Source organism: Plectropomus leopardus, chromosome 18, assembly GCF_008729295.1.
Source record: "Plectropomus leopardus isolate mb chromosome 18, YSFRI_Pleo_2.0, whole genome shotgun sequence".
NCBI classification, from domain to species: Eukaryota; Metazoa; Chordata; class Actinopteri; order Perciformes; family Serranidae; genus Plectropomus; species Plectropomus leopardus.
Window position 1 is genome coordinate 17,042,275 of NC_056480.1, and position 23,589 is coordinate 17,065,863.

The following is a 23,589-nucleotide window of genomic DNA, read 5'->3' on the forward strand; positions in this document are numbered from 1 at the left end:
AACAAGCAGAAACGATAAACACTGTTTTCTTCGTCTGGCTGACTCCAGCAGATAAAACTTAACTAACAAACTGACTTTGAGCAGTTGCAGCTGGTACTTGCGGGGAATGTTTTACCACCACACCAACAATCAGTGACGTATGTTTTTACTGGATCCTCTGGTGTAAGCACTCTGAAGCTGTGCTGCAGTTTCTCACCTTGCCAGAGTGCAGTCTCTGGATCCTGGTCTCACACACCTTCTTCACAAACAGAAGACTGTTAATCTGGTTCTTGATCACATTGATGTCTAAAGGGCAGAAGCAAAGACATCAAGGCAGGAGATGAAAACAGTGCATTCATTTAGACATGCTTTGCGTCTTCCTACTCACATTACGTGGTATCTGTTTTTTTCATACCTTCCTGACATTTCAGCAGGGTATATGCTATATGACAGCATTTATGTGGAAAAACAACAACATAAAAGCTGAGCCGCTGGTGAAAAGGTCGTAGCCATACTTTCAGCTGAAAGATGTGTTTGAGTTTTGATATTCCACAAGCTCATATGTTGAGAAAGGAAGCATTCTTACACCTTACCGACCAGAAAAATACAACCTTACACCTTCTGTATTTAAGTTCCTCAATTGCCTTGCAAACATATTGTAAAAAACACCTTATTCAAACTCAACAGACACAAAATAAAACTCAACCGCCTTGGTTACTCTTTCATCCGCTCCAATAATCACCATCTCATCAGGTTCGATTTGAAAATATGGTGTTTTCCCCGCTGTCTTTCTCTCCAGTTGCTGGCAGGTTGTTTACTGTCCTTTAACATTATCATTACTATGTAGGTTTTTTTTAATTCCGAAAAATGCATTTAGACCAGAGCTGTGTACACAGCTCCGCAGCAAACAAGTATTCTATTTATTGTCTGATGTGCCATGTTCTACATCAAAAATGCATTGGAAGATAGGGTTAGTACACAGTAGAGAGCAGCATGGCAGCCAGTGAAAATGTTATGACGGTTACTTCTTCCTTCTATCTGTTAGTTATCGATTCTGTCTTTCAAAACTTGGTGCCAACAAATTTTGAACGATGTCCAAGCGCTGCTTGGACAGAGACAGACAGTATTTGGGGCAGCACGTTATTGTACCGTGCCAGAAAAGGGGCAAAAATGAGCCGATAAATACCAGTGACTACTGCAGAGTCATTTGTCCCAGGAATGAATACCAACTGTAACCGTCACCAATAAATACAAAAGCCAGATGTTAGTATGTGTTAGTATTTTTTGTCTAGTGGGAAAGGGGATACAGACAGAGGACGACCTGTAATTTTGACAGTCCTTAAAATCAGAATTTCAAGATTTCTGTAATAACTAGTATACAGTAATACCATGATACCGCCCAAGCGTAACTTGCATGCTGAATCTATTCCATGTGTGCATGTCTGTATGTCAGTGAGAAAAAAATGTGTGCCCACCATCTCCGGCGGTGTCAAGGGAGCGGAGGTACTGCAGTTCCTCCAGCACTTTGTCCTTGACGGCCTCCAGCTCAGCAGGCTTGTCTGTCAGTTTCAGGATATTCATGAAGGCTTCATAGTTACAGCTGGAGTCCCGTATCTACACACAATTGCATACATTTAAAAATGCACGACATACATAACCGCTCCCAATGCTGTTTTTTTCCCCATTTCATTTGTTTCTTGGATGGTTTTTACATTATTGACATAAAAAGTTAAAGTAATGGCTAAAAGCTATGAGGTATGGATGGATGCTGGTGTCAGCTCTCACCATCCAGATGACAAACTGGTTGATGTAGTCCGGGTCGCTAAGCTGGTTGATCAGAGGAAGTAGCACACCACGCGCCAACACCTCCTAAAACATAAAAACATCACAATGAATTTTCAAGTTCACGCACAAAACTTACACTACAAACATGCTGTCACATGGCCCGGTGCTGCAATGTAGTCTGTTGTTGGAAAATAGTACTTATGGTTGGCTGCAGGCCAAAGTGGCAGCATTAGACGGCTCAGCTGTGATAAATTAACAACACAGGTTGTATGACATATTGTGTGACTGAATATGTGATTTCACGCCTCATATTTGCATCTCAGACCAATAAAGTCATGTATGTTGTGATAGTTTGACAGACTGAGTAAGTGAGAGTGAGAGGTTTGTGCGTGGGTGCACTCACCCTTAGGAAGTATCTCATGTTCTTGTTGTGGAAATCTCCAGGAGGTAGTAACAGATACAGGAGCAACTCACACAAGTCCCGAAGAAAACCTGAGACACACACAAACACAAACACACACACACACGCACGCACGCATGCACGCGTGCGCACGCACGCACACACACACACACACACACACACACACACACACAGCATGTTTGGTTTTTACTAGTTACAGCATCAAATGATAACACATTTGTGTGAATAGTTCTTCATGACAGTGTGAACGAGGATAGACACATCACAGAGGTGTGTTTACCTTCTTCATCTTTCTGTGAAGTGCACACCACGTCTCGACAAATCTTCCTTTCCATCTCCACCTCAGCCTCAAAGAAGGAGTCCACCAGCTCCTCTGTTATGTCCCCTATTGAGACATCACATTTCATCATTGTCATCATCTCCACTGTTTCAATTCTCAGCTGATTTAATCAAAAAGGAATATTTTTGCACCACTATTGTAATCAAATCGTATTGTGTAGTCCATCAAAGGGTTACCAAACTCTGATTAGGCTTCAAAGTATATAATCACAATAACTGTTAAAGACGAACTGAATCAACCAAGGACACATGTCACATATACATATGATGACTGAGAGTGAAGATTCAAGTATGTGTGAATGAGTGTGATTACTTTGCTTGTCCTCTCTGTCAATGAGGCGATCCTGGGCTTTTCTAAAGACACGTAAATGGGTGGCAAAGTCGTCCACCAGGCGAGTAGTGAAGTAAGGCTGCCAGTCCACCTCTTTGGACCTTGACACATAAACACAGAGGAAAATTGAATATAAAAGAAATACAGAAAGTCTGGTTTGCATAAAACAGGGGAGTCAAACTACCTTACAGCCATATTTGATGTCTGGAAATGTTTATCCTTTTAAAAAACATCTTCAGAAAGAAATAAGAGCAATTTCAACAATATACCCCATTTTTTCTACATTCAGCCAGTCTAGTACTTACTGTCATAACATGCATTTTCTATGTATTTCAACTCCTGCGTATCAGTGATGACATCACCACATCAAACTAAAGAGGAAGGACTGAAGAAGCAGGTAAAGCTATCCAATGGCTTTCAAACCATTTACAGATCAAAAGTGTTGGCAATAATGCTCCACTGATAATGTTTTAAAAATGTAAGTCTGATACAGAATATCTTGTTTTGAAACTGCTGATTAACACTTTTACAAAATGTTCAGTATCTTTAAATATGACCACAAACATTGTTTTTCTCAGAGAACTGAATCCTGCTTGGGAAGGAAAGGCCTCTGAAGCTGCAATTTACATGATGTAGGCTACTTAATGTTTAACCTGCTCCTGAATCCTGACAACTGTAGCCTTCACAAGTGCATTAATATTAACATTGGCATTTTTTACACTGTTCAACAATATTTCCACACGTTGACAAATGAGAACAGTTGAAACTGGTTCAGTACTGAGAGAGCATGCTGCAGCTAAAAGCAGTATAACAGGCTGCAATGTAACCACTCGAGGGATTTGTGCACAGTCAATGTACATCCTTTGTTTTTGCCACTTACAGGCTCCGATTATTATTCTAAGTGTCTGACAACTTGTGGAAATGATCCCTATAGAGATAGTTTGTTGTGTTAAAGAGTCAAAGGCTTGTTACTTTAGCTGTGCAAAGTCCTGCAGCGGACAGGATTGTAGCCTTTGGCTGGCTGGTTGTAGCCCGTGGGTCATATGTTTGACACCCCTGATTTCCAACATTCAATATCAAGACAGAAAATGTATGTGTCTCTTGTACCGTGTAGAGAACTGGACGAGGGCATTCTGCAGCGTCTGTCTGATCTCCAATAGGAAGGACTCATCCTCGCTCAGAGTGTAGTACCAGTACTGGATATAATCTCTCAGAGCAAACTGGATCACCTACAAAGACAAAAAAATATAGAGGAGGAAAACAGAAGAAATTTAGTAAAGACATCCCGTAAACAGAGAGATTAAGGCACGGTTTAATTAAATGCTGCACAAAATTTGAGTGCAAGATTGGTAAATAGGTTTTTTGAAACACAATAACATGCTGATTTTCTGTGTCCAATACCCAGAGATGAGATTACTGGGCTATTAAGTCCTGGGAAACGTGGGTAAATCAATCATTTAGTTGTACTCCGTTAAATACAGTAGGGAGACAGCTGGGTAGTATGATTAAATCAAGGCAAAATGAATCAGTCTAACTGTCAGTATGAGCTGCAGAGGGAGTGAAGATTTCGTCATTAGATTTTTTTATTGTGCAGATGAGGAAACAGAGAATGTGCCAGAAAAATCAGACCGTAGATGTGTTTCAGAGAGCACGATGCAGGTTTACATGATGTCACGTTTAGCTGTGCAAGATCTCAAGGTTCACATGTTGCAGAAATGATTAGTGTGCATTCCCAGGGAGGGAGGGAGAACAGAAGCACCATAGTAGTTTAAGTGTCATCTGACCGTCACAAACTGCTGTGTCTGCACTTAACTTTGCCGGCCACGCTGCTTTACCGAGAAAATGCTAGAGCATGCTTGCTACTGGAGGTGTTGTAACCACAGGAAAGGGTGGAAAGAAAAACTCTGACCACCAGACAAAAGCCACTAAGCTCATCTTCCCTGTGTGCAACGCTGACGGACAGCCTGACCAACATTTAGAGGATCTAATTACGAACGTGTTAAGCTGAAAAAGATTCTGAGTCAATTACCAGCAGACCCACAGCCTGAGAACGAAAAATACTACAGTTCAGTCCTGCATCTGTCTTTTATTTTTGCCACATGATGAAAAGAGCTTAGGTGCATCGCGGACAGTTGAACAGTACAGAAACTTTCACTTCCACTTTCTATATGCTGAAGTTTTTTCTTGACAGTGCGTACAAGTAATTCCAGTATTATCTAACTATATCATTAAAATAATCCTGACTACATTTAATATTGTTCTAAAGATATAATAAAACGCTATTTAGAAAAACTAAAACAGTCTATTAACTATTAAACTGATACAATTGTGGTCGTCTACTTCAGGAGTAAAATTAACAGAACTCATTTTAAAGACCATCAGCTTTTTTCATGGAGGACAAAAATTTTAATTAGAATCAAAGTAAAACAATCTATTGTTAAAGATGACACAGCAGTAAGACGTGACCTTTCTTTTAACCTCATAAAATATAGAGGCTGAACTGAAATCCATTCAGTCTAGATGGAGAATGTGTGTCAGCAGCATGTTCTGTCAGTACCCATAATAGTTTAATAAAGCTTTTGGAATTAGGTCGACTTCCTGTTTTGCCAGTCCAGCCTGGTGTAAGAACTTAAACCAGTTTGATTGTATGCCAACTAAACTGGCATTTGTCATTATGACACATTCTGGCCAATTAAAAAGTAAATTACAGAAGCAACCTGTGCCAACGCCGTCACAGAGCTAAATCCAACCTGTTTTTAATAATGAGTAATGAGCTATATCACAGCGTAACTGTTTATGAATGGACTAACAGAGCCACTAGTGTCTGACAGGCCATAATCTGAGCAATGGCAACATGTGGGAGAAATCTACTGCAATCATCAAATTGCAGTAGATTTGAGAGGAGGACAGATCTACTGCAAATGTTTGTTTTCTAGCATGTTCACGTGGTTTTAGGGGTGACGAGAGGAGACATGACAGAGTTAGTCTCTCAAGAAAACTACAACTGCTCCAATACGGCAACATTTTGAATTTGAAGCTGATGAAAAAAGTGTTCCAACTGGCTGTAAACAATATGGTACAACGTTTTGACCTGAACTTCTTTTAACCTCTGCTTTTCTCTAGAGGGAGATCACCAGGAAGATGAAAGTTTCTGCTAAGCTACATGACCATCACCGATAACAACTTTGGCTACTTGTTCTTTCAGCAGCGGCTGAAACAATTGCAACACTGGTAAGTCCAGTATAACTGTCTGTCCACTGTTGCCTCATAGCAAACCAATCTGAACATTTTATACCTGCCCAACCCTAAAGCTAATTCCTCATTTAGTTGGTTGTCTTTTTTTTCCCCAGAGCTTTTTGTCAGTTATATTCTAATTTGTTGGCCTATGTCCTAAACAAAAGCCAGCATTAATCAGCTGACAGACATCCTGCTCAAGACAAATCCAGTGAAACAAAACATAAGAAACCAACTTCCTGTGAAATGGAGTCACTGAGGCTTTAGGGATTTAGGAATGAAGTGTTTGACAGTGATGACTCCTTTTTGGCTGGAGGCCGTGGAGTTTCTGACCTGGGCCAACTGATGGATCAGACAGGGACTAAAGTGGGCCAGTGTCCAAAATGTCTGGAGTGTTAGTATCTGTCACCTGCCCATAATCCTCCTGTTTTCTTCTTTTGGCTTCTCACCTTAGCTGTTTTCCCATTAACATCAGTGTAATGCTCTTTAGGACGTATCACTCGGCTATGCCATCTCATAAGTGGACAGAGGAAGTCCAAACAAGCCCCGCCCCCACCTGTCAGGTCAGGGAGAGCTGGTGCTGCTGCTACCTTGCTAGTTTGGAACGATCACGCTTGAATACATTTTTCTGTAGGGCTGTCTGGAAGTGGTTTGGCGAACTGGATCACAATCCATCCTCAGTGCGTTTTTTGTGCACTTACTCATGTGCCTCTATGTGGTCAAGTAGGGATGAAAATTTCTTATCATGAAAAATTATCACCATTATCGCAGTACTGTTAAAAAGTGTGCAGAAAATGTTCTATACTGTTTCACACACTGAAATCATTTCAACAAGTTAAATTTTGGCTATCTTTGAAATCCTTACTTTGGATGTCTCTGTCACAGTAGATGAGGACACACTCTTTAAACAGTAAGGCTGAAAATTTTTCAGAACACTGTCAACCTGCATTTTGTCAGAAAATAAGTTCAAGTATAAAGTAAAAAAACATTATTAACATCAGTGGTGGATTATAAGATTTGCATCATCATAAAGGTGAATTTTCACACAAGAGAGCCTTGACTCATTTATAAAAAAATAAATGAAAAGATGAAAAAATGGAATTAGATTAAATGTTTGAGGCAATTAAGACCTTATAAAATTCAAATTTTAAGACTATTTAATGACTTTTAAAGCCAACTGTTTATATATTGAATCTAAGGGATTTACCAGCTTGTACACACCTTGCTTCCACCATGCTGCGCCTGTGTGCCTGTGTCTTGAAGACTTTGGTTGATGCTGGAGAGTATTTGCCAGGAGTTTTTTAAAGCACGGTAATCAGACACGGTTTTAATTATCATACAAATTTTAAATTGTAATATTTTAACAGGAGTTTTACCATGGTTTGTCGTGAAACTCATAAACATTTCATCGCTATGGTCAAGCACTATCCAATTAAAATCCTATCACCCACAACATTTTGACATTTGCACTTGTAATTATAGTTTACACTTTATTATGTTCAGTTTTTGTCAAAACTGAACATTATAACCTTGTAAAAGGCAGGGTTTATTGCGTCTATTTCTATTGAAATAGACTGTCTTCGTTTTAGCTTGGTGTACCTAATTAACTGGCAACAGAGTGAAAATGAATCGAGTTTTTACTGAGCTGGTGATACATTGGTCAAGTGGGATTTTTTTTAATAATGATTATTCTGATTGTCGAAGGTATAAACCTGTTGCTGGTGAAACTTTGACACATGAAGTCAAATACATACCACAAAGACACACACACAGACACACAGACACAGACACAGAGACACACACACACACACACACACACACACACACACACACACACACACACACACACACACACACACACACACACACACACACACGCACGCACCTGTTGTAGTGGCTCATCTATGAAACTGGAGCCAGTAAGTCTCCTGTCAATCTTTATAGGCTTTATCTCCAGCTTCATCTCATCCAATGTCTGACAGAGATAAAAGAAGCACAGAAAGACAATCAATTAAAACTTCAATGATCTGCACAGTAAATGCCAACCAGACTTTGTCAACAAATTAACTTTATTTCCAACTAATTCATTTATTTGTGTAGGCAAGGTCAAAATGTGTGTGAACTTAAGCGTGCTTTTACCTTTAGTATACCAATTTGCGTAGGGGGCAAGTACGAGTGCTCGCACTTTTCCAGGTGTTTCTCTGAGTTGATCTTTCCATAGAGCAGAGTAACCGCAAAGCCCCTGAAAAACAGAAGTGAGAATGAGAGAACTGCTAAAAAAAACGATCTATCAGGTGTGGTGGTTTAAGTGAAGACATTATGGATGGTGTAAAGGTCCTCCTGCTCACCCTCCAATGAAGCAGAAGATATAAAAGGCCAGGTAAAATATGGCAAAGGGTCCAAAGGTGACGAGGAACAGCACGACTCCAAGACCCCCCCATCCCCAGATGGACAGACTGGCCTGAAACACACAAACACAAAACACTAAATATTCCACGCACTGCAGCTCATATTAACCTGCCTGGAGATCATTACAGTTGGTGAGAAGACAGCGTCAGTAAGGCCTGTTCATTTTCATCTGCTGTCACTGGCAGAGTTAATGACAGATCTTTTAATATGCAGACTAAAACCACACTCCAAATAAATCTAATTTATTTATGTTTTAGGGCACTGATTAAGATTTCCACAAGAGCACTATTTGAGTGTGGTGTCCCTTTACTGTACGCAGTAAACAATCTAATATTCCCAATTTCTCTTCAAAGTCTTCTGTAATAAAACTCCCCACATTGGGATCAACTACAGCTCACTCCATTGTGAAACAAAAAATAACAATATATCATCAGCCTTCTGATGCACACTTAATCAGATGATCAGATAACTGTACTGTACAATGACGTCAACCACATAAAAAAACACTCTTTTACATTTTAGATGTCAGGACAGGAAGGGATTATTTAAAAAGACACACACTGTGGGGCATTGTATTGTCAGAGACTATCAGGCATAGACTGTGCATGTGTGTTTGCATACTCGTGTGTCACATCCTATGGTTTTCCTGTTATTGTCAGTGCAGGAAACCAAGCTCTCGTTTCCAGCTAGCAACTCTGTCTCCCAATTCTTCACAAGTCAGGAGACGCTCAGCTGTCCCATACTAAACCAAGTAATTACAATACAGCCAATTGTAATATCCATATTGTGGAAGTTGCACTTTTCTTTTATTTAATTATTTTTGCTTTTTTATAAAATGTCAAATGTGCCAAAAATACCCTTATAAATGAAGCAATGTGGTGCTACAGAGATGGCCCGGCCTAAAAAAAATATTCTAGATGTTTAAGAACATGCTGATTTGGTACAAACCCCACCAAAAATCACATTATAATCATTTTTATGATTTTTTAGTTGAAAATAATATTCAAAAATTATCATTGACACTAAAATTGCACCTCATGTCACAACTGCAATATCTGTCAAAATAACAAAATATGACTTTTTTTAATACATATCCTGCAGTCTGCATAAAATACACAGAGGCTCGTACGCATAGTCTGGTACCAGTTTCAGCCGTGCTACGAAATCTTGGTGAACTGGGAATTTTCATTGAATTTTGAAACTGGTCAAGTTGTCCAGGATACAGTGACAGCTAGTTTGCATACAGTACATCCTCTGCTCTAAGCCTCCCCACTGAAAACAAAATGTGTGCAGTTGGTTTTGCAATCCTGATGAGCAGGACGTTAATGCAAGAGGCATTTTGTATATTATTTTACAGAAAAGCTGTTACCAATTTAGAGAATTTACATTGCAATGTTAAGAAAAATGATTCAGAAAATCCTACTTTTCATGTCTTAGCATTTTTAAGACTTTTGAAAGATTGAAAGATATTTTTATATCAATTAAGGCCTTATTTTTAAGAGTCATTGATTCGGTGTCTTTAAGGACTTCTTAAGGACCCATGGGAACCCTGCCAAAAGGGTTGCATTGGTATGAGATGTCCAAGGTACAATAACCGTCTTAGAAAACACCGCAGTTTAATAGTATTACAGAACTATTATTATTATCAGTCAGAACGATCCTTAAAGGAATAAAAACAAATGTTGTATCACTGTAATTAAGACCTGAAACCATTTTTTACATGAAAGCATGTGTGAAAAATCTTCTTTTTGAAAATAACTAAACTACAGGAATGATTCTCCGTCCAGTTAATACCCTACCTGCCAATGCTACAAATGCAATCGCTGCAATTATAAAACATCACAAAAATGGTCTGAAAAATCCTGTATTAGTCAGGCTACACAGTGTTTGTTCTTGTATGCATGGTGGGAGATGTGAAGGATGAGCCTGCCACAAACTTGACTGCCCCAGCATGTGCAAGCCAGACTAATGAAACTATGCCATGCAAACCTTGGCTAAGTACTATAATGCACAATGTCATGCAGTAATGTGAAAAATGCAGTTATCTACACAACGATGGCTGAATGTGAAAAACGCTCACAGAGTCTCACACTCTGACCATGGAGCCATCAGATAAACAGACACCATGATGATCAGCGGTGATGATCTTCAGCTGCCCTACATTCATACTAGAGTTCCTTAGATAAGCAGCTCCACTGATCGAGCCAGATAGGGACGGATAGAGCTTCCTCAGGACACTGAGACATTGTTCTCTCTGCCACAGCCAGCTATGGACAATTAGATGACGCACATGCTGCCAACTGGGCCAGCCAGCTTACAATGTATAGTTATTATGGAGGGAATGTTATTTTTTTCATTTTCAGTGAAAACATATAAAAACTAAAATTACTGCCGTGAGGTTGTATGCCTCCACAGGTCAAGTACACTTTTCCCTATGACCACAAAATTATAATCGGTTTATCACTGAGTCCAAGTGGACATTTGTGCCAAGTTACAATAAATTCCCTAAAAGCGTTCTTGAGATATTCATGAGAATACATAATAACAATAAAGATGAAGATGTGATTTTTGCTGAGGTCTGTACCAAACACGCATGTTCCCTTACATCTAGAATAGGATAAGTAGGCTGTGGGATCTCTGAAGCACGACAATGCTTCATTTTTAATGGTATGTTGAGACACATTTTACCTCTAGTAAAACCAATCGCTCTGGTAATTTGGAAATTGGACATGACCATATAGAAGTTTGATAATATTTGTGCAGCCCTAGAGGATATTGACTCAGCAAACTATTGTTGAGGAATATGATCAGTACAACAGAAATGTGTGAGCTCCTGCCAGACTGCACATGGATGCCTCATGACTCCGATGTCCTGATGATTTTATTCTGTTTCCACTCCCAGTCTGGGTAACTTGATAATGAGTATGTGCTAATACCAAGTATCAGTTTAAAAGAAACTAATGGTTAGGCCATCAGCTGCTCAGAGTTTGGCAGTGGGTAGGGTGAATATGGTACAGCCACGCACAAGTATTTTGAATGAATGAAAAATCTGCATATAAGGATGCATCATGTGATGAAAATTAATACTATTTAACCTCTGATTTTGTGCATTTCCAACATCTCATTAAGTTTCAGTCTTAAACACTACTTAAAATTGTGTTCTGTAATAAAAATACCACAGAAACAAGTCTGTCGACAAAAACGTACCTTCTTGCTTAGCCTATTTAAGTCATACAGTGTCTGGATTTATCATTTCTGTTGTTGGTTGCTTTCGTCTGGCATAAGTAGTTGTTGTTCTGCTAGCTTTGCTGTCAGTGTGGACATCTCTATTCAAACTGGCCACTATTGTTTGTACTGTATCCAAAGCATGATGGGTTACACTGAACAAAGGATCTAAATTGGATCAGGCTTCATGAAATTAATTGATTGGCTCCAGTTCAGATCTTACAGATCAGCTTGTGACATCGCTGGTCACCAAACCAGCTGAGGACCAGCTGATTACACAGCGCACTAGATAAATTAAAACATGATGCTGATGGCTGTCAGTGAGGACTCACTGACCCCGACTTTACCTACTCACTGTAAACGAATAACAGGCAGGCCTGTCCGAGCGTGGGCTGAGACAAGAGAGCATAACTGGATTTAAACATATAGGTCATTGTATTAATAGAATATGGCCTGAAATATATGATGCACAGCAGACAGTCACCTCGTTTATGAACCTGGATATGGGAAAAATCAGTTCAGGGCAGGAAATACAAGAACACATGCGCTACAATTACTCTAAAACCCTCATTTACATGTAACTGCTCAGTAATCAGTTCTCTACACTATCCTGCCCCCAACTAAATTTAAACCAAGGCTTGGGGCTGTTGGGATAACTGCAATTTTGCAATGCCAAGTGCTCATGGGAGCGCCGGTTATTTACTAAGGAAAAAAATCAATACAGCATGATATCTTGATATTTTTGTTTAGCAATATTGTATCGTTGCAAAGATGCAAGTATCTTTTTTTTGTTACATTAATTATTACCATCATATACAAATACTAAAATAATAAAATCAATACCTTTTTCAGTCCATTAGATACATTTTGCTGCACTAAATATTCATGAAAACTGAAAACCTTTATCTTATTTGATAAAACAGATTTGATAAAGTTTTCCTTTGTGGATATAATTTGCAGCTGAAAAAAGGTTAAATAATCACAATATTCAGCAAATCACATGTTTAAAAAAATAATAATTCTGATAATAATAAGAAAAATAACAATATCAAATCATGTTCACTCTGTTACAAATGCCAGCAGTGTGACGAGACACCGAGTGTCTATTCTGCACTGAACACGTATATTTTGAGCAAAATGCTACGGCTGCTCATTACTATCACCTGATACCTAGCTGTCAAATCACAGTGGAGGAAGGGCGGGACACACAAATATCATAAAGACCAACCACCGCATTGGTAAACAACAAAAATAATGTAGAAATTAATAACGAACCCACACAGAGCGACAAGACTGCCCTTTTTCAGTACGTGCTTCAGCCTTCACTTTTTCAAGAGGGAGGGCCAGAGCCAGAGGGCACCATCACTCTGCCAAGAACTGACATTTTTAGTTCCACAGATATTCTGTATCATAGCAACCAGACGTAACCAATGTGTAACAGGTGTAAAAACGCTGCGCCCCTCATTCCGCCTTTTTGCCCGTCTGTGTTCTAACAATGAACAAGTGTCATCTTTATCATTAAAAAAGCAACAATGTCACTATCAACAGCCTAACAATAAAGCTTATTTATATAACACTCAAATCAGCACAAATTTAGAAAAAAAACATAAAAACACTAGTAATCAACTGAGTGGTGGTCAAATTTTAACATTTACTAACCATTTAGCCGGTGGACAAAAAAGCCACTTCCGGTTTGCAAACTCTATTATAAATGCTATTACAGCTAAAACGGCACTAAAATAGGTTTCTGAAAAAAATTTTGCCGAGGAAAAAGGTGACACAGTAACAGAATCTTGGCTGATATTTGATCAGAGCTGATTATTTTTACAGTTTGATGGGATTTCAGTCTGAGTTTGAGAAACCTCAAGAGGAGCGGGTCTGTCTCTTGATCTACTTGTATACTCTGTGTCCGCGGTGGATGGCGGACAATACAAAAATGCTGAAGTACACCCTGTAGTTCGAGCAACAGCCCCAAGAGGCAGCGAAGCTCAGCTGGAATGACGCCTTTTGCATCAAGTATTCCCTTTAAATACAAAAGCCAGATGTTAGAGCGTGTTCGTGAGTCTTTGTGCAGTGGGAAAGGGGCTTAGTTACCCTGTTTAAGATACAGTACAGGCTACACTACATGGCCAAGATTAAGTCTCACAACAGATATGTAGCTGGTATAACCAAGTTTCTCTAAATCCCCTACCCATATTAAAATAAAAGGAGTGCTTATACATGAAGTCTAAGAAATTAGTTAAATGCAAAAAGATGACTATAACTAAGTGCACTGAGTCATGCGAACACAATGGTCTCCGTGCTGCAGAATGTACCCAAACTGGCTCGACTACCCCCTCTTTCTTAAGTCATAACTGGCTGGGACAAAGTCAGTAACAGCAGGGTTGGGACTCTGAGAAGAGAATAGGGCTGGCTAAAGAGGAGAACTATTTTACAGTTGATCTAGGAGTGGTAGAAATACAAAGGAATGCTATTCACAGCTCGGCTGCCACAAACTTTGACTGTTTTATCAGCTACAATGTTGTCACCATACAAAAGAAAAAAACAAACTAAACTCTAGGTAATGACTGTCATGCAAACCTCAATGAACAGCTTGACCTGTAGTAACACATCTACTCTGTTTACCTTTCACCCACGCAGTAATCACAGGGAGGGCGGTTGCACCACTGTTGGTTTAGTAGCTTTCAGCAGCAGCCCACTGCAGTCACCACTGACACATATTAGCACCTATCAGGCCTAGAACCTAGGCTACATGCTAGCAGGTAAACGCATTATACACACACACGATAACAGAGTGAGAACAAAGTCTCATAACTGTGGATTAACCTGAAGCGGCAACTTCTTATTGAACCTCTCTAGTGAATAACATAGACCTCGATAAGCAGGATCCAAGAACACACTGCCAAAAACTGTCAGAGCGAGCTAAATTATTTTTTTTAAAACATCTAAATTCCTTCAAGAATGCAATAGATGTCAGCCGGACTTCTGTTTGCCAGAACAAATGGTAAACAGTGTTTACAGTGTTAATACATAATTAGAACTACTGATGCCAAATTTTTTAAAGTAAATATTTAAATCAAAATACAATAATTTATTTCCTAATCACTAAAAACACGACTAAGAGTGACAGCAGTGATTTAACCAACACTAATGTGTGAAAATGAAATCATATTTGAAACACAAACAAAAAAATTTCTTCAGTATTTAGGACATTTCATCAAATTAAAACCGATAAAAGCAAAAACTGTTCTGTTCATAACGCATTGTTGCCTCGTCTTTTCGTTAAGGAGTCTCAATTAAATTCATCTATCACTTTGATAAAATGTACAGTTTACAAACACTTTTTGTTTGAACAGTATTGTCAGGAAAAGTAATTTTTCTTATTTGCCTTTTTCCTGGATTAAAAAAAACACTGTCTGAGTCCATCCTACCAAATGCAATCATTCCCTGAGAAAGTATTTGAATGTAGTTCAAATGAGTAACGCAAGTCCAGCGTGACGTCAATGGTGCCAGTGAGCAGCAGTGAATGTGGAGGCTATCAGTAGGGCCGTGTGATGAGGTGATGAGGCTGTGAGGCTTGGCTCTGTAGGAGAGACGATAACCGACACTCTTGAGTCATTACAGCTTACACAGGGTTTTAAACATGAACCATCTGCTCCAGTGATTAACACCCAAGCCCATCGGGAACACACACATCTAAACATCTAGGCAATTTCTTACGCAACCCACACTGAATGGACACACATGAACATGAGTGTGACGATACTTTGAGTCTCTGAACAAGATGTCGGCACAGTCAGAGAGACATAAATGTGGCTGTTATTCAAAAACAAATGTAAATGTACTTAACTCATTCAACTGATCAGCCAGCCCCGGTGATAAGAAGCTCTATGATGAAAATGACTACTTCTGTTAACATAATGACAGAGATCAAGGGGAGAAATATTCACCCTCACTACAACACAAAAATAATTTCAGAAATGTGTATTATTTTGCTAATATATGTCATCTGTCTATTCCTCTTTCCTTGCTTTCTCTCTCAAACACAAACTTACAATGGCTAGTAGCAACTTTAACAGCGGATAATCTAAGTGTTTAAAAGCACTGCCACATAGAGAGTGAAGGTTTTTGTGAAACGTTCCACTATTGGACGTCCTTGACTCCAGGCACATTCAGACATGCACACACAGCCTCTTATCAGTGTCTTGGAGATTATCATTTCCCAGATTTCCTGGCACCACTTGAAAACAAATCCACACACAGCCACACACATACTGCACTGTACATACCCAGACACACACGATGTGGGAAGAACTGCAGTGCTCATGGGTGGATATTGCAATTTTTGTGATCTATGCAAAAATCCACAAGCACTTAGCTGCAACCTGGACAAGTGTAGTGATTAGGTGAAAAGTTAACTCAGCCCGTTAAAGCTCTCCTGTGGGAGATCCGGGGTTAATGCCTCAGTGGGATGGAAAGTGAGTGGGGCTGAAGGATCTGAAGGATCTTGTTGGCCTAATCCACCAGGACCACCGTAATAGAGCTACCATATTACCATATTAGCTTTAGGATTAAATCTCCAGAATTATCTGAGTAGCTGCCTTTGTTTACAAACTACAGAAATGAGGGATCATTTTTGTTTAGTTTTTATTGAATGTATGTAGGCAAACTATTGCATTTATGTTGACATATAAAACTTATTTTGATGCAGTTGTTTTTGTTTTCGTAATTGCAAAAATACACTTAAGTATTGTGATATTATTTTAGGGCCATATTGCTCAGCTCTAATCAGTAATAACATCCAGAGAAGACAAGAAACATTTCTGATGTTGTCATTAATTTCAAAATGAGAACTGAAATAGTCAGGGTTATAAGGAGAAATAAACAAATCTTCCACAATTGTTGAGGACTTAAAAGTAATTGTGGTTGTTTTGTAAAGTCAATCTATTCCTTAAAAAGGCTTGTCAATATAGTGGGAATGACAGCAGGTTTAATGCTGGGGGTCAGCTCCCCAATTATCTATCTTTTTGTTTATGTTTGGAAATTGATAGTAACATATTTCTTACTCTATAAAATGAGATGCTGTAATACTTGCGCTAACACAGTAATAAAAAGTTCCCTGGTATGCTGTCTTGTCCATGGGCAGGTAGGCTGAAACCTCACCAGCATGTCTAACCTACTCTGTCATCTGAAGGAGGTCAGCCTTCTGCTGTCAAATCACTGACAGCCCACACTAACAAACAACACAATCAGTAGCGCCGATGTACTGGGAAAATATAGCTGCTGGCTAATTCAAAACCTGTGCTGTGCAATCCCCTACTAACAAGCCTTGAGTTATCATTAACTGAGCTAAATTAACAGTAGGTGGAGAAACAAGTACGGCAGGCAAGCAGACAAGGCCAAATGATCCGCTCTGCAACAGGCAAACAATCTCATAATGAACCCAGCACCTGAAATATAACCTGAGATAATTTGCTAAACTGCTCTTCTTTTGTAATCACAGAAAACCTGGTGTTTGGCCAGCAAAATACTTCACCTTGCACAAATTTGAAGTGCCAGTTAAAATGTAACAAATGAGCTTTGTGTGAGTAAATGTACATAGTAGATAGCAGCCACTCTTTGGAGGTGTACAGCAGGGTAAAAATGTAAGATAGCAAAACTGTATGATCACCTTGAACACACTAGAATCTCTGATCACACTTTGCACTGTCATGCATTTTAAAAATCTAATCACAGCTGTAAGGTTTGGTATAAATGGTAACCACAAGTTAACAAAAACTCCCGCAAGATTTTATGTTCCATGTTTCAAGTGATCATTTTAACCAAAACTATTTTCTTTCCCTCACCAAGTGTTTTTTGTGGTTAAACCTAATCAGATTCCATGTAGCCATGCCACAGCTGTGACTAAATGAACTGATGATGTGACTGCACAGGGAAGTAGACTTTGAGAGGTGGTAGCAGGTACATGTGACAACATGTAACATGCATGACAAAGTTAAGAAAAATCCAAACGAATGAGTGGAGAAAAAAAAAACAAATGCAGACACTAGGGGCTAGTGAATCTCTTCTGGAGCTTTGGTGAAAAATGTACAATCCACAATTTTGTGGAAGGTTTTAGTGGCCCAACACCTTTCTAAGATACATAATGTTGGGTTTCAGCTTTGATTCGTCTCCCAGCTGTAGCACATACATCCCATAAATAAGTTTGTTGCCAAGTTGAGGTATTTAGCCATCTTCTCCCAAGCTGTATGGTTGAGCACTATTTTGTTCTCCTATTTTTCTGTCCAATTTGGTATGGCAAGCTCTCTTGAGCTGTAGTTTGACACAGCTAACTCCACTCTTACCCTGGTTGAGGGTGAAATCAACCGCATGCTTTCTCTGATCCATACACCCATGTCCCCTGATATTTCTTTTCACTTTCAGCGAGAAGCCTCTCAGGGAGAGTTTATCTGGAGGTTTATATTATACACCAAGATCCCTGCCAGCTAGAAGGAATCACTAGGCCAGAAGCATCCCACCAACTGAAAGCCACTGGGAAGAGGTACGCCTACTGGGAATTAAATCTCAGCCTCTGCGGTAGTAGGTGTCAGTGCACCTGTGCAGCCCCAAATGTGTTGTTTTGTAAGGTTTAGCAGCTGTAGCAGGTGAAGTCAAATGATAGTGAATACACAATTAAGTAAAATCATAACTGGTGGCACAAGTCTTAACTGTGATGCAAAATGGGAATTGCATTTTGTGTCTCAGCATGACCTAGACACACTGTGGATATATCTGGATACAAGACATACGTCTGGACAGGGTTTAATTCTTTAAAAGTGTCAGTTTGTTTGGCAGGGCAACTGCTTTTATTTACTGAAAGGAGGGAGAGGTGTGCTAGATGACAAGCAGGCCTGATGTGACAGCGTGCTGCTGGCCTCAATGTCTACCAAGCTTTGATTAAGACACCTTAATGAGATTTAGCCAGGGGTGGAAAGTACCGAGATTACTTTGTATGCCTGTGGATGAAACACACAATGAACTCAAGGCCCTGTACAACAAATGAACTCCATGCACAAAGTGTATTCATCAAGCTATGTACGTAAGCCATTTGCTCAAAGGAGTTAATCACAGTCAGACAGACAAAAAGTCTATGCCAATGTCTTCAGCCAAACTCTATTATACTGTTGAATGTGCAACAGAACTACAAAACTGGACAGCAACATTTGCATTACAGCTTAATGCACAAACATGCATTTAAAATCAAATGGCACAAAATGCAAATCAGCAGAAAGCAAACTATAATAAAGACAATGTTACTAAAAGTCTGGGACAAATCCTTGGAGGTGAAGAGGTCAGAGGGTAGTTGCATGGACTAAAGCCGGTGGCTTATTATTAGCAAAGAGGCAACGTCCTCCAACATAAGATCTTGAATCATAATGATGACTTTGGTAACAAGTGAAAAGGCCCCATTTGTATTGAAGCTGCAAGTAAGCTGCTTCATCTACTTATCTATGACTTCACTTTATATCTTACATCCTTAATAAAGAGGACTCTACATAACTGGTGTGAAGGCATCCCGGGATGGTCCAGTACAAACCCATAATTTACTACAGACTAAAGGTTAACAGGAGCAACATTATGCAAAGAGCCACCAAGCTATAGTTTAACACCTGACTACACCAAACACAGAAGTCAGTATTCCCTGTGAGACATACAGAAGAGTGCATTGGCAGCTAAAGCCTTATTACTGAGGCTAAACCTGTACTTAAACTGCTGGAGAGCTGCCTAGATGTGACTAGGTCACCTGCCGCTCAGTTAAGGTGGATAGTGTAGTCCGTTTGCTTGTCAGCAGATGTTATGGTCAGTAGTCTATCTGGATAAAAATCAGGAAATTGAGAAACTGCATCATGTGAGAACTGTAACAAAAACCACAATGTCATCACAAGTCACACTAAAAAAATGGCTTGTCAGGTTGAGTGATCACAAGCCAAGGCATAATCTTTATAACCACTGACCAACAACAATGGACTCAAGACTTTTCTATAAATATTTTAAGGGAAGCCTGCGTTAGGCCAGTTGTTTGTGTCTGACAAGAGAAGAGAGCTATTGTGACTGACAGGCTAGATACTGGATGCTGCTGGAAACATCTCTATAGGGCAACTGTGTATAGATGTATCAGATTAAAGTCAAAGTAATACTGAGAAGGAAATGCTATAACACTTATTATTCTGGCATCCTATCACACCTTCATACAAATGCTCAAGGCCTGGCTTTTGGAAAACCAGATATGTGAACATTTCTAATCAACACTGTACATTATTCACTGAAACGCTACTGTAGTTATTTCTGGCTAACCTGCTGCTAACTTGCCCCGTGTCTTCTGCCCATGGTCAGGCAGCCAGCTTTGCATGGGCATGTACGAAATACCTATTTTATTAACAACATGGTTAAATTCGTGTTGCATGTCCTATGTAATAGTGCATATGACCATATTGTAAACTCATAACTGCATCTTTTAACATTTCATTCAGATCTGCAAAATCACTGTTGTATTTCATCTCTGTTTACTGTCTATTGCTGTTTCTTGTTGCTTTTACTGCTCTGTATGTCTGCATATAATGCTTAGTTGTGTGTCGTTTCTTAATACTGCTTGCATGGCTATTTGTGTTGTATTGTTGCTGTGTTATTGTTCTGTACTAATGTTCTTTTGCTTCTTGTTTCTTTGCATTGCATGTGTTGTCTTGAGAAGTCCTGTTTGTTATTGCTATTGTTGTCTTTATGGTGTTCTTCTGTCTTCGTTCTGTGATTTTTATCATTTTATAGGATTCAAAACGTTTCGCAAAAAGACTACAGTTAAAAATTAGCCAGCTGGCTAACACTTGCACATTTACAGAGATGTCGATTAATATGTGTTGTCCTTATAAATAAATTAAATAAAAAATTGACGTTAGCTGCCACTGCTTTATATACCTGCTACCAACAGAAAGGTAAGCTAACCACAGAGAAAACAGTCTATAAAGTCCACAACTGTGCCTAATAAATCTCGCTGACACCCAGTAGATAACTTTTTTCACCTTTCACATTTAATTCCTTTATCTAGCTAACGCCCAGCTCACCTGTGTTTGTTGTGATGTAGAAATTTGTTGTTGAGGGACGTTACTCATAATCTAAACGCATACTACCGACACTGCCTGTGTCGAGCTAATTCCAGCACGGTGTTGACAGTGAAGATGTCCAAGGCTCATCGTATTATCTTAGCGTTAACCGAGTAATCCCGGGCTCACTGCCACTTATAGCAGACAGCCTTTCTGAAAGCACAGCGGCTGTGTGCCGTCCTCTCCCTGTCAGAGTGTTTACCTGCGGGGCTAACGCTAAGGCGCTAGCTGCTACAAGCTAACTAGCCGTGTATATCACTGGAAAACAAACTACGGCAACCGACACACGCGTCTGTCTCAGCGGCACTAACTTACCTCTGCAAGCATCGTCTAAAAGGCTGTACGTGCGGTGGCTCTGGCTAACCCCACCACATTGTAACATGCGAAGAGGAGGTTATTTTCTCGGTTAAAAACGGTCGTATTTCCAATCTCCGTACTCTCTTCGGAGTGTCGCCATGTTTGTAAGGTTTACGTCTAGGGTGCCCCGTTTCTGGACGTCGTGATCTGATTGGCTGCGATGCGATGACGCAGACACACACCCGTGACTGATTGACGGACACAAATGCAGTGATAATCACGACTGACTGACCCAAATACAGGAATAATTTAAATATGTGATATATCTTACCCAGGTTTACCACTATGAAAAAATGTGAGTTTAGTCAACATGTTTAATAATATTAAAATAATCTCAACTATAATATTCGAGGCACTGTGTTGAAAGCTGTTCTTATGTTTTATTGTGAATGTTTGTGTATCATGTTGTATATGGTCGTTTTGCATGGCTGCTGCCTTTGTCAGGTTTAACTTGTAAAAGATTTTTGATTCAACTCTTGAATGGAGGCTACATTTAACAGGTGACACATATTGCATCTATTTTGTATTATTCTTCTTACTTGTGTATATAGGCTATCTGTTGTGCATTGTAGCATTGTACATGTATTTATATTCCTGTCTTTACTAATTACCTACAATCACTTTACTCTTATGAGTTCACTTTGAGGTTCTTTGAAATATAGGCTATATTGCAACTCAGATAGGCTGAATTCCCTGACCAGTCTGATATGTATTTTCATTACGAGAAAAACACCATAACTCCTTTTCAGAATCATTAAAGCCACTTTACTTTTGATCAAACTGATTATAGTTCAGGTTTTTTTTTTAAATCTCAGAAGACCTCATCTCCCAAATGCAATCTAAGAGAGCTATTAAGCACGAAAACAACATAATGTACCAAGGTATTTACCATTATTTCTTTTTGTTATTTCTATTTTTTTTTTCAAAATGTTTGTGGTATTGATGACATTTATATCATATCTTAACTGCCTGTATTAATGCATCAGACTGTTGTTCTGTCCTTATCATTGAGGGGAAAAGGAACAAATGCACAATCAGCTGCGCTAATACCTTACAATATTTGATTATTTTTTGAAAACTGTTACTCAGGTTTATCACAGTGAAAAATTTCAGGTGCCTAGCTATTTGACACCAACATAGGTTTGATCACTTAATGTAACTTGCAGCCCAATTTAACATAGTAGTGATCTAAAAAGATTTATACATTTATGATGATAAGTCTCGGGGGAAAAAACCTCCTGACACCAGCCAAATAAAATGTATTATTAGAAGACTGCATGAGAAAGACCAGTGTGCAGTCTGATCACATGGTTGACCAATGACTACCTGCAAACTTGGTGATAATGCATAATTTATTGCTCCAGTGGCAGCTTCATTAACCTGAGCTGTACCTTACACTGCCTGGCAAAGAGAAAGCAGGGAGGTGGGGATGGAAACAGAGAGGCAAAGACAAACAGTCCCAGTGTGACGGAAACACGATTGCTGGCTACAGGAGACCTCTGTGTTGTTCTAGGTCATTATACCTGTCTCCAGGTAGACAGAGCCTCGGCCGGGTCACACAGCAAGCAGAGATAAAGCAAAATAAGGTCTCTGGCTCCTCTATGTCCGGGAGAAAGTAATGCGCTCACCAGGCTGCCCATTCTTCTAACATGCAGGTGCACACATAAGAGACCTCCCCTGCCCTCTCATGTTTCTTATGTCTCTATGTCCCTCTGGCTTTCTATGTCTTTCTCTGTCAGTCTGTCATACACTCACACACATTTTACGACAGTAGACTTTATACCCATCCTTTATGACTTACAAGCCTGTTGTGAGTGAAACAGGTGACAAGATAATTGGTGACAGTTCTTTGAGGCTAACCACATAAAACCTGAGCAAATTGGTTTGATTTTTTACAAAAACATGGAAAGCAAGCAATGAGCAACTTAACAAGACATGGCACCAAAAAGATAGCAAAAAAACCCAAAAGTAATAAGAAAATACCTGTAAATAAGCACAAAAGAAGTATAGTAAAAAACAAAAATAAACAAGAAAATGACCCCCTGTAAAATTATTTTAAATTATATGGTTATCATAATTATACTTATAGTTTTCTGGACATTTTCCTTTGGAGTGTTAATTTTCCTCTTTTTTAAACAAATTTTTGAGGCCATTTTCTCGCCACCTTTTAATAATATCTTGAAATTTGCAGGACATTTCTTGACAAGTTCCTCATTGCCTTTTCCACCATGCTTTCAAAAGAAATGCAACGAATTTGCTTTGGTTTCAAGGACTAAATAGCTTGTGAAAGGCATCTCAACACAGCACAGCAAAACCGATGTCAGTCCAGGTTTCAAGGGGTTCAGTGATATCTCATATGCAGGAACCAAGATAAC

General features: G+C 39.3%; 1 protein-coding gene across 3 annotated transcripts in view; it reads right to left on the bottom strand.

Moving 5' to 3' along the window:
- snx13 (sorting nexin 13) overlaps nt 1-21,323 on the bottom strand; it is a 32,699-nt gene extending 11,376 nt beyond the window's left edge. The window contains exons 1-11 of one of the 3 annotated variants that reach the window (XM_042506386.1): nt 21,173-21,323; nt 8,438-8,550; nt 8,229-8,331; nt 7,975-8,064; nt 3,963-4,084; nt 2,838-2,956; nt 2,466-2,570; nt 2,168-2,256; nt 1,765-1,848; nt 1,455-1,593; nt 197-285 (exon numbers count right to left, since the gene is read on the bottom strand). In XM_042506386.1, the coding sequence (XP_042362320.1) occupies nt 197-285; nt 1,455-1,593; nt 1,765-1,848; nt 2,168-2,256; nt 2,466-2,570; nt 2,838-2,956; nt 3,963-4,084; nt 7,975-8,064; nt 8,229-8,331; nt 8,438-8,550; nt 21,173-21,184 (1,065 nt within the window). In that variant the 5' untranslated portion in view covers nt 21,185-21,323. Of the gene's footprint in view, nt 1-196; nt 286-1,454; nt 1,594-1,764; nt 1,849-2,167; nt 2,257-2,465; nt 2,571-2,837; nt 2,957-3,962; nt 4,085-7,974; nt 8,065-8,228; nt 8,332-8,437; nt 8,551-20,818; nt 21,147-21,172 lie in introns of those variants that run through there. The other 2 variants (XM_042506383.1, XM_042506384.1) reach the window with 2 other exon arrangements.
- Between the last annotated feature and the right edge of the window lie 2,266 nt (nt 21,324-23,589).